This window comes from Neoarius graeffei, chromosome 19 (assembly GCF_027579695.1).
Source record: "Neoarius graeffei isolate fNeoGra1 chromosome 19, fNeoGra1.pri, whole genome shotgun sequence".
NCBI lineage: Eukaryota > Metazoa > Chordata > Actinopteri > Siluriformes > Ariidae > Neoarius > Neoarius graeffei.
In genome coordinates this window covers 69,646,470-69,659,294 of record NC_083587.1, presented here as the reverse complement: position 1 = coordinate 69,659,294, position 12,825 = coordinate 69,646,470, and the positions used below count along the sequence as shown (strand labels likewise).

General features: G+C 43.9%; 1 protein-coding gene across 1 annotated transcript; it reads left to right on the top strand.

The window, feature by feature from the left end:
* Nucleotides 1-11,811: 11,811 nt before the first annotated feature.
* LOC132868054 (tryptase-2-like) lies at nt 11,812-12,371 on the top strand. The gene is made up of 3 exons (XM_060901028.1): nt 11,812-11,865; nt 12,031-12,186; nt 12,311-12,371. Exons 1-3 carry the CDS (start codon nt 11,821-11,823, stop codon nt 12,353-12,355), a joined length of 246 nt encoding a protein of 81 aa, XP_060757011.1. The 5' UTR covers nt 11,812-11,820; the 3' UTR covers nt 12,356-12,371.
* Nucleotides 12,372-12,825: the final 454 nt, after the last annotated feature.

Sequence of the window (12,825 nt, the reverse complement as noted above, 5' to 3'; positions counted from 1 at the left end):
CCCACTCCCAAGTCCGTCAAAGAGGTTCAGCAGTTCTTAGGATTTGCTAACTTCTACCGCAAGTTTATCAGGAACTTTAGTTCTGTAGCAGCACCCATGTCGGACCTCACCAAAGGGACAGGTGGATCTTATGTCTGGTCTCCTCAGGCGGAAAAGGCATTCAAAGACCTCAAGCACCGCTTCTGCATGGCACCCATTCTGGTCCTCCCGGACACCTCCCAACTATTCATCGTGGAGGTGGACGCCTTGGACAGTGGTGTCGGCGCGGTGCTCTCTCAACGTTCGGAAGGAAAGCTGCACCCCTGCGCATACTTCTCCCACCGCCTGAGTCCTGCGGAGTCCTGGTACGATGTGGGGGATCGAGAACTGCTAGCAGTCAAACTGGCCCTTGAGGAGTGGAGGCACTGGCTGGAGGGAGCGCAACATCCATTCCTGGTTTGGACGGACCACAAGAACCTGGAGTACCTCCAGCAAGCCAAGAGACTGAACCCACGACAGGCTTGGTGGGCCCTGTTTTTCAGTCGGTTTGACTTCACCCTATCGTACCGCCCCAGCTCCAAGAACACCAAACCTGACGCACTGTCCAGGCTGTTCTCTGCCACTAACAGGGAGAGTGAAGTCGGGCCTATTATCCCGGTGTCCCGGATTGTGGCCCCTGTCCGCTGGGGTATTGAGGAGGCCGTCCGACGAGCCCAACGCCAGGACCCCGGTCCTGGGACGGGGCCACCGGGCCTCTTGTACGTCCCACATCAAGCCCGGGCCAAGGTTCTCCAGTGGGGTCACTCGTCCCCTCTCACTGCCCACCCAGGAGCTTGAAGGACCCTGGACTTTTTGAGAAGGCACTTCTGGTGGCCTAGCATGGAGAAGGAAGTGAGGTCTTTTGTCCTTTCCTGCAAAGTGTGCACCAGAAGCAAGAACCCACGACAGCACCCCCAGGGTCTCCTGCATCCTCTGACCATTCCCCGGCGTCCCTGGTCCCACGTGGCAGTTGACTTCATCACGGGTCTCCCCGAGTCACAAGGTAACACTGTCATATTGGTCATAGTTGACAGATTCTCCAAGGCCTGCCGCTTTTTACCACTGTGCAAGCTCCCTTCTGCTCTTGAAACTGCTAAGCTATTATTCACTCATGTCTTCCGAGTCTTTGGTCTCCCGCAGGACATCGTCTCAGACCGAGGGCCCCAGTTCTCCTCCCGAGTGTGGCACGGGTTCTGCAAGGTCATCGGAGCCACTGCCAGCCTCTCCTCTGGGTTTCACCCACAGTCCAATGGTCAGACGGAGAGGCTCAACCAGGACCTGGAAACCACCCTGCGAGGCCTGGCTATGGATAACCCGACATCGTGGAGCACCTGGCTGCCATGGGCAGAGTACGCCCACAACACCCTGCAGTCATTGGCCACCAAGCTGCCGCCATTCCAGTGCCAATTCGGGTTCCAGCCACCTCTGTTCCCACACCAGGAGGAGGACGTGGGGGTGCCCTCGGTCAACCAATATGTGAGACGGTGTCGCAAGACCTGGAGCAAGGTCAGGAATACCCTCATCCAGACCTCCAGAACCAACCAGACTCAGGCCAACCGCCATAGAAGACCTGCCCATGCTTTCCGCCCTGGGCAGCGGGTTTGGCTGTCCACTAAGGACCTTCCACTGCGGGTGGAGAACTGCAAGCTTGCTCCTCGCTACATTGGCCCCTTCAAGGTGGTGCACAGGGTGAACCCTGTCGCCTACCGGCTCCAGTTGCCCCGGACTCTGAGGATCAACCCCACATTCCATGTTTCCCTGTTGCGGCCCGTACTGACGTCCACGTATGCCCCTGCCCCTAGGAACCCCCCACCCCCCCGCATCTTCCAGGGTCAGACTGTGTTCACCATGCATTGCCTGCTTGACTCCCGCCAGGTCCGCGGCGGGCTTCAATATCTAGTAGATTGGGAGGGCTATGGCCCTGAGGAACGCTGTTGGGTCCCCATCCGGGACATTCTAGATAAAAGACTATGCCGGGACTTCCATTCGGCCCATCCGGATCGCCCTGGGAACATCAGGAGACGCTCCTGGGGGGTCCTGTTAGGACTGGGACTGTTTTGGCCTCTAGAGGCCGCTGTTATTTCCATCTTGTCATGTTTGTTTTGGCCTCTAGAGGCCGCCACTGTGTTTTTGCGTTTGTCTTCATTTCCTGTTTCCTGCCCCGCCCTGTTCCTTAATTAGTGTGTGTATAAATACCCCTCTGTTTGTTCCCTTATCACAGAGTCTTTTTCCTATGCTATGCCTGTTAGTGCTAGTTCCCTCTGTTCCATGTTCCTTGCCTGTGTCTTTGTGGTTTTTGTACTTTGCTTTCTTTTTGGACCTTTTTGAATTTTGTTTGTACCATTTTTGAGATCTTCTGAGCATTTGCATTTTTGCCTTTTCTTTTCTTATTTTTGGACTTTGAACTTTTGGATATTTTTTATTTTTCCTTTATCTTCTGAGCTTTTGGATTACTTTTGTTTTTTGCCGTGGATTGTACATATTGTAAATAAACTTTTTGATACTTTTCTACTTCCGCCTCACGCCTCTGCACTTGAGTCATCCCGTGGTGGCCTAGTGGGGGTTTGCTGGATTATCACACCAGTGAACCAGGTTCAAATCCCAGCAAAACCCTAACACAGGTTTGCAAGGGCAGTTGCTCAGTTCACCTTGAAGATCAACATCAAGAAAACAGAATCTCTTTACCAATCTGCAATAAACAACATTATTGTCACTCTGACACAGCAATTAAAATTGATAATGATGACCTTAAGCAATGTAAAAATTTTACATACTTAGGAAGCACCATCTCAGAGTCTGGTAGGCTAGATGAGGAAATCACCTGCAGGTTGGGCAAAGCAAGTGCTGCTCAGAGGTGGACAGTAATGAAGTACATTTACTTGAGTACTGTACTTAAGTACACTTTTTGAGTATCTGTACTTTACTTGAGCATTAATATTTTTGGAAACTTATGACTTTAACTTCACTACATTAGAAAGACAAATATCGTACTTTTCACTCTACTACATTTCTATCAAGGTCCTCGTTACTCATTACTATGAAGCAGCTTTGAAAGTGGATGTTTTTTGTTTTCTTTTATAAAACATGATTGTTTTTTGCAGGTGACACTGAGACAGCCTATCAGTAATCACTAGGGTCAGGTCACATCCATAGACTGTATAAAATCAAGGTAAATTTCCCAGCAGTATTATTTGAACACGATCAGTTGATGGCAGAATGGAAGGAGGTGGTACTTCTGGAGAATACATGTACCCATGGCCATACCTAGAACCCATGTTTCAGTTTTTTGAAAGGATTAAAGATTCATTTCATTTTAAATGTTTGCTTTGGGGGCGGCACGGTGGTGTAGTGGTTAGCACTGTCGCCTCACAGCAAGAAGGTCCTGGGTTCGAGCCCCGGGGCCGGCGAGGGCCTTTCTGTGTGGAGTTTGCATGTTCTCCCCGTGTCCGCGTGGGTTTCCTCCGGGTGCTCCGGTTTCCCCCACTGTCCAAAGACATGCAGGTTAGGTTAACTGGTGACTCTAAATTGACCGTAGGTGTCAATGTGAGTGTGAATGGTTGTCTGTGTCTATGTGTCAGCCCTGTGATGACCTGGCGACTTGTCCAGGGTGTACCCCGCCTTTCGCCCGTAGTCAGCTGGGATAGGCTCCAGCTTGCCTGCGACCCTGTAGAAGGATAAAGCGGCTAGAGATAATGTGATGTGTGATGTTTGCTTTGTTTGCCTAAAATGAACCACATCACGGACTACAAAAACTCGCCGTCTGACCTGCGGAAACATATTGAGGTCTGTAAAAGTTTTATCCCAAGACAAAGCTTGGAATGAAGTTGTCTGTGTTTTTTAGAGCTAGCAATAACATTGCAATAGCTGTGCAGTCTAGTTAGTCAAATGACTTTCTATGGATTTGCCCGCCAAGTTGCTACCGCCTTGTCCACAGCTAACGTTCACATATAGCTAGTTAACTTGGACACTGTTAGTTAGCATGTAAAAATGGAGTTATTCTAACATGAATAACATTAACTTATCTGAAGTCCTTTCAGAAATATGTTTCAGCATAATCTTCAGCTCTACAGGTTCTACAAGGTCGTCAGTAAATCCAGTCGGTTGCTTCAGAGGCATTAGGTTTTGTAAGCGTTGTGGCAATAATACAACAATGCGTTGACAGAAAATGTACTTTTAGTACTTAAGTATTTTTAAAAGCAAGTACTTTAGTACATTGACTTAAGTAAAAATTTGACTGGACAACTTTCACTTGTATCAGAGTAATATTTAACCAGTGGGATCTGTACTTTGATTTAAGCAATAAACTTGGGTACTTTGTCCACCTCTGGTGCTGCTTTTGGCAAGCTTCAAGAGCAACTGTGGAAAAATTAGTGTATCAATTGCAGTGAAATTTAAGGTGTATAGGGCAGTGGTGTTGCCCACCCTTCTCTGTGGTGCAGGAACATGGACTATGTACGGCTCACGGGTTAAAAAACTCCATGCCTACATGATAAGGCACTTGAGATAGATTATGAATATTACATGGAAGGATAAAATCAGGAATTCAGATACCCTAAGGCATGGCCGTCTATAGTTCATAGAAGAGATCTTGATGCAAAAGAATCTTAGATGACTCAAACATGTTGAAAGGATGGAAGGGACAAGACTGCCGAGGCAACTCCTCTATTCACAACTGGATGGTGGCACCAGAAGTAAGGAAAGACTTAGTCTAAAGTTCAAAGACACAGTCAAACGTAATTTGAAACAACTAGACATTGATACTAAAAATTGGTAACAACTGGCTGGGAACAAGCAGAGTTGGCAGGACAAACTTTCCCTCACTGGATCGAAATGAAACAGTCGTCACTGTTTCGACGGACTGCATAATGATGATGATGATGATGATTCATGACACACTATGCAATACACACTATACACTACATATTACACTACATATTACACATTACACACTATACACATTACACTACAAACTACACATTACATACTATACACTGCACATTACACACTATACACTACATATTACACTACGCATTACACTATACACTGCACATTACACAATAATAATAATAATAATAATAATAATAATAATAATAAGTTCAATTTATATAGTGCCTTTCACAAATCCAAGGACGCTTTACACAGGAGTTACCAAAAAAAAGCCACACTAGGAAGAGTAGTGTGAGGTAAAGAGAAAAGTTTTCAGGTTAGCGTTGAAGGAAGAGAGAGTGGAACAGTCACGAAGCGATTGTGGTAACAAGCTCCAAGGTTTAGGAGCAGCAACACTGAATGATCTGCCACCCATAGATGCCAGTTTAAAATGTGGAACAGTCAGAAGTCCACAGACAGAAGATCTGAGGGAGCGGGAGGGACAGTACAAATGAATTAGCTCACAGAGATGGGAAGGGGCGAGACCATGAAGAGCTTTATAGGTTAAAAGCAAGATTTTGTATTTGATCCGAGCGATAACTGGCAACCAATGCAGTTGCTGTAAAACAGGAGTGATGTGAGCAGTGCGCTTGGTGTGTGTGAGGACTCTTGCTGCTGAGTTTTGGATGGACTGCAGGCGATTGAGCGATGTGGCAGGGAGACCATAAAAGAGAGAACTGCATTAGTCAAGACGAGAAAAGATAAACGCATTGACCAACATTTTGGCATCAGTTTCCAAGAGAAGAGGGCGGAGATGTGCAATATTGCGGAGGTGAAAGAAAGCATTCTTAGTAATGAGTTTAAAATGGGGTTCAAACGTAAGGGTGGAGTCAAAGATAACTCCAAGATTTTTTATAACTTGGGAAGGACTAATGGACACAACATCAATAGTAAAACTGGAGAAGTTCAGAACCTGTCTTTTGGTACCTACTAATAGAACCTCCGTTTTGCTAGCATTAAGTTTAAGGCAGTTCTTATGCAGCCATTGCTTAAGGTCAGTGATGCAAGTCCTTAGCTGCTGAACAGAGGCTATGGAAGGGGTGATAGTGATGTAGATTTGAATGTCATCAGCATAACAATGAAAGTTAAGGCCATGGTTACGAATAATCTGGTCTGTAGGAGAAACATATAAAATGAAGGGGACCAAGGACAGAACCCTGAGGCACACCTTGAGCAACAGTAGCAGTGGATGATTTATGAACACCAATAGAGAGAAACTGTTGCCTGTTTGCTAGATATGACTGAAACCAGGATAAAGCTAAGCCAGTAATACCAAAAGAAGATAGTCTGGAAATGAGTATCTCATGATGTACAGTGTCAAAGGCAGCTGTGAGGTCCAAGAGAGCAAGGACATTGAGATGACCAGCATCAGTTGAGAGTAGGAGGTCATTAACAACTCTTAAGAGAGCAGATTCAGTGCTATGCATATTGCGAAAGCCTGACTGAAAGGGTTCATAGAGATCATTACGAGCAAGGAAAGTATGAAGCTGAGAGGCTACAACTCTCTCCATTACTTTAGCTAAGAAAGGGAGATTAGAGATGGGTCTGTAATTGGACAGTGAAAGAGGATCTAGACCAGGTTTCTTTAGTATTGGTGTAACAGAAGCAATTTTGAGGGAGATGGGAACAGTGCCTAAAGCAAAACACTCATTAATCATATGAGCAATATAAGGGGAGATAGCAGATACCCAGGATTTGATAAGTGCAGTGGGTGCAGGGTCCAGCAGACATGAGGAGGAGGAGGACTTAGTCATAATTTCCGATACTTTAGAAGAATCAACAGGAGAGAAAGCAGAGAGACAGCAGTCAGCTTTATGAGAAAGAGCTACTAGCGGGACAGAAGAATGAATTTCAGACTGAAAGTGTTGGTAAATACTGTCAATTTTATCCTTGAAAAAATCCAAAAAAGCCTGACACTGAGCAGGGGAGCTGGGAGTGGTTGAGGAACACGGGCGATTGCTCTAAGACAGCGAGGGAGGCTCAGCCTCCTCTAAAAATGACGAACATCATGTAGGATGAATTGCGCTAGGCTTATGTTATAACCGACCTTATAACATTGCTATTTCAGATCCAGAATCATAGAAATATATGTGCTCAACCCACTACAGTGCGAAATCATTCCGTTATAACTTTCCCCAGTTCACCTAATGTGTGCGTGAGTTTTTCCCCCTCGTGACAGCGCGATGCAGCCCAGCCTCAGTGCACTTCAATGGCATTTGGGAGCTCTGCGCTTTTCAATCTCAAAATGCAAGATGATTATTGGACAAATACTGCAAAAATGCCCGCCCACAGACTCCCAGCCTCACAGTGGGAGGGACATGGCAAAGCTTTCCGCGAGGAGACTGGTGATTGGTGAAAGCGGACGGATATTTTCTTTGATTGACAGCTTGTTTCAAATATAGACAGGCAGCGGTGAATTTCAGTTCAGTCCCATGCGGATTCGCAAGTGCTGTGGTGTATTGTAAGAGATCAGCTTACATTTTGATTTCATTCATTACATACGGTTTCTACCAGCTTTTTTAGTTTGTATATATTTTCATTGTAAATAAAGTGTAAATATAGTGTTGTCAAGTTTGCTATCTTAGTTCCAGAAATTTCGTTTATTTGAGTGACTGAACTTGAACTTGAGGGGGCTAGTCAGCTAGCAAGTAAAGCTGCGCACGGAGGCCAGGCATTGCTGATTTAATTTTGGCGAAGCCATTTGCCAGTCTTCCTTTCGAGGAAAAAATTAAAATTAAAGAGCAGGGTAGACCAACGCCTCAAATTGACTTGGTGAAAAAGGTAGGGAATAATACTCGTTCCTTTCAGCTCTCCTGGTACGAGAAAGTGAATTGGCTAACAGCAAGTGACCCACATCAACAACAGTAAATAGGCTACTTTAGTAATATATCATGGATGGACCAAAAATATAGAATCTATTTAAAATGTTTATGCTGAGTATATTATATTGGAATATATATTTCTCTGGATATGAATTAAAGACAGCTACAATTTGGAAAACATTTTTAAACAAAAACACAGTCGAGAACATTTCACACTACAGACCTGGATTAAAAGTGAAGGGTTATCAAAATTGTCAATAAAACATTTCTCAGTCAAAATAAGTAAAATATAAGGAAAGTGTCATTGAATGAAATGTGTGGCCCCCAGCTCTATGTTTGGCTCCCCAAGGTCAGTGCTTGTGCCTATTCCAGAACACTCTGCTGTTACTGCTGAGGTTCCTGACAAAGAGCTGCTTTCAATAATGATCAGTTTTTAAACAATATGCCACAATTTTAAAATATAAAGTGTTAAAATATACCCCCCCCCCAACACCACCATCATGTATATTGGACAGTAAGCTAATGGGCCAAAAGAACCTGTTATTTCACAGTTTGTGACGCTGCCAACAATCAGCCAGATCAGAGGCAAGAGTATGGGCAAAATTTATGTGTGTTACGTGCGCCTCAAAGACGTAACAACACCAAGAAAAAAATACCCAAAAAACAAATTCAAAATACCATGGGTCTTTTACTAAAACACTTGCAAGTTCACAATCACAGAAAACCAAACGCACACAACAAGTGGCCAACGTGAAGCCTAATGCTCACGAGCAACTAACAACTGAGGGAAGTCCAATAAATAAGGGCGCAGGTGAGCTCATCCCGCCAGGTGGCAATCAGGCAATCAGCGCAGCTGCGCCCAGGAGTACTCGCAGTCATCACCATAGACCGTATGGTCGTCACAATGTGTTTTTTCTTTTTTCTTTTAAAATCTGGAAATATCGTAACCGACCAGCCTCCCCTGTTTGAAAGACTACCAGCCGCCACTGTTGAGGAAGGAGGCTGAAGAAGTTTATTTATTGTATTAAACAGAGTTTTTGGGTCTATGGTTGCCACTCTTAATGATGTTAGTGTAGTAGGAGGATTGGGCAGCGTTAAGAGCATCCTTATACTTTGTGATGTGTTTATATAAGAGTGAAGGATGAATAGTAAGGCCAATTTTCTTATAAAGGCGCTCTAGCCGCCTTCCCTTGGCCTTCATGGCCCTAAGCTCAGAGGTGAACCAAGGAGAGGCGCGATTCGCGGAGACCTGTCTAGTTTTAAGGGGAGCAAAAGTATCAAGTGTGTTAGATATAGTATTATTGTAAATAGCAAATTTACTAAAAGAAGAGAGGAGAGAGGCAGAGAAAGAATGCACATCAATAGAAGAAAGATTACGGAAAGAGACAGTAGAACTCAGAGGAAGTTTAGAAGAAGGCACACTGAGACAACACTCAATCAACTTGTGGTCAGTAAAACCTCCATCAGAACCCGATACAGATACAATTTTTATACCAGTAGAGCGAAGCGAGTCAAGTATATGACCAGGATTATGTGTGGGAAAGTCAACATGCTGAGCTCAACCAAAACATTCAAAGACAGTCAAGAGCTCCTCAGTCAGGGAGCAACTAGCGTCAACATGAAGATTCAAGTCACCCAGAAGAATGACGGCAGGACAGACAGATGAGGCTACAGTTAGCAGTTCATTCAGTTCAGACAGAAAGAGAGATGGCAATGATTTGGGAGGTCGATAGATTAATAGCAGCAACATCAGTGTGGGAGTGGAGGTTTTCAAAGCCGGATATTCACAGGATGTAACATCATGAAAAACAATCTCTAAGTTTCAAACCACATCGGAAAACTGCAGCTAGACCTCCACCCTTCCCTGTGAGACGGGGCTTTGATATGTGTGTGTATCCAGCTGGTGAAGACACATTTAAATGTAGATAGTCCTCAGCCTGTTTCCACCAGCAGAAGTATGTCCAGGGTCTTTTGGATAATCAGGTCATTAATGAGTGATGCTTTGTTGGTGATGGAGTTTAAAAGGCCAATCTTCGCAGGAAACACAGGTGACAATCCAGAGACAGCAGAACCTTGCAGTTTCCCAAGTGAGCGAAGAACAGCGTGATTAACTCCATGAGCGTTCTTGTTGACCTTGGCAATCTGATTGTGAGTCCATATGATGGGTATGGAAGACTCCGAAGCATAATGAGCAGTCAGAGAGCACGGAGAGCGGTGAATATACCGAGGGCGGCAGGCGATTCCAATAGAGCGGCACAGATTAAATACCGTGGAATCCAAGCGGTGCCGCGCACTAAGGCTTTTTAATTCCTCCGGCGAGTAGGTGTAAAACATGGGTAAAAGCCTGAGCCACAAAACCAATACCTAGACCCCACAGTCATGATCCAAAAACAGATGGATAGATACAGTCCAATGTAAGGTGCAAAGCCACCTAGCCTAACACCGCTCGTAAACGTAGCCAAAACACCAGCGGTTCCACACCCAGAGTACAGTGCAGGGAAGCAATTTGACTAACCAGCACATAAAACAAGGCAACAGCGTAGTGAATGGTGGAAACTCACTCACCACTGCTGAAGTCAAGCGGGTGGAAAGAAAGAGGGGGCTCGCAGGCGGGTTAGCTACAGGTGATTGCAAAAAGCCGGTGTCAAAACCAAGCTAGAAGAGACTGAAATTAACCAAAAAGAAACAAAATGGATTTGCAACATGTTGCCAAAAATCAGAAGCATAGTTAAAGAAAACAAAAAAGAAAGAAAACGCCAGGGAGAAGAGGCAGCAAACTTGCGCACTACGTACTCTCAACCGGCACCGGAAAAATACACAATACACTACACATTACACACTACACACTACATATTACACTACACACTACACATTACACTACACATTACACATTACATTACACTACACACTATACACTACACATCACACTACACATTACATTACACTACACACTACACATTACACTACACACTACACATTACACTACACATTACACATTACACTACACATTACACTACACATTACACTACACATTACACATTACACATTACACTACACATTACACTACACATTACACATTACACTACACATTACACATTACACTACACATTACACTACACATTACACATTACACTACACATTACACTACACATTACACATTACACTACACATTACACTACACATTACACATTACACTACACATTACACTACACATTACACATTACACTACACATTACACTACACATTACACATTACACTACACATTACACTACACATTACACATTACACTACACATTACACTACACATTACACTACACATTACACATTACACTACACATTACACTACACATTACACATTACACTACACATTACACATTACACTACACATTACACTACACATTACACATTACACTACACATTACACTACACATTACACATTACACTACACATTACACTACACATTACACATTACATTACACTACACACTATACACTACACATCACACTACACATTACACTACACACTATACACTACACATCACACTACACATTACACTACACATTACACATTACACTACACATTACACATTACATTACACTACACACTATACACTACACATCACACTACACATTACACTACACACTACACATTACACTACACATTACACATTACACTACACATTACACTACACATTACACATTACACTACACATTACACTACACATGACACTATACATTACACACTATACACATTACACATTTCACTATACACTACACATTACATGACACACTACACATTACACCCTATACACTACACACTGTACACATTACACTAATCACTATACAAGACACACTGTATATGATATACATTACACATGAGACAATATGCACTATACATTATTCACTACACTATACATTATACACTATCTCTGTGTGTGTGTGTGCGTGCATGTGCAGGTCCAGCGTCGGTTCAGCTCAGGCAGGCGCAGGTTCACATTATCGCTCAGACTGTGTGCTCTAGTTCCTTAGTATATGGTTCCTTCATCACTCCCAGAATGCTTTGTGCCGGGGCCATGAGGGGTGGAGTCGACGCCTGCCGGGTAATCAGGCCCTCTGACACCCTTTCCCACTACACCCTGATTGAGTGCCATTCACTATGTTTATTTTATTATGTCTCTTTGAGTTAAGTTGTTAGACATTATGACATTAGAGTGTGTGTGTGTGTGTGTGTGTGTGTGTGTGTGTGTGTGTGTGTGCGCACACAGGGGGACAGTGGTGGCCCCCTGGTATGCGAAACGGTTTATGGGGACTGGCGGCTGGCGGGTGTGGTCAGTTTTGGTCGTGGATGTGCACGGCGGAATAAACCTGGTGTTTACACACGAGTGACATCACTACTGCAGTGGATCAAACGATACATACAGGTGATGTGCAAATGTGCACACACACACACACACACACACACACACACACACACACACACACACACAGACACACACACACACAGAGTGTAATGAAACTTGCTGATTGTTGTTGTTGGTGTTTCAGGATGAAGAGCTCGTTGACACTGACGACACTTTGGTGTATTATTGATCTCTGTAACGGGGGAATGTTGTATTAATGTGTTATAAACATGTAATCAGCTTTAATGTGGTGTGTGAAGTGGAAGAGCAGGAATGTCGTGTCTTGAACACTCACACAGCCAAAATTATATTTTGATATCCTTTATATTTTCTTTTATTGAGAATAATTAATGATTTGCCTCGAGGCCTGAGTGATAATTTCACATTAATATTCTGATTAATCACAGCTTTCTAAGATATTTCAGGTGTGTTTTATTAACTCCATGATTATGTTGTTAGTCACAGTAACATGCTGCTTTACATTATAGTTTTATATCAAATTTTTTTTCTTTTCCATTTCTCTAATAAATATATTTATCTCATCTCTTCTCATTATCTCTAGCCGCTTTATCCTGTTCTACAGGGTCGCAGGCGAGCTGGATCCTATCCCAGCTGACTACGGGCGAAAGGCGGGGTTCACCCTGGACAAGTCGCCAGGTC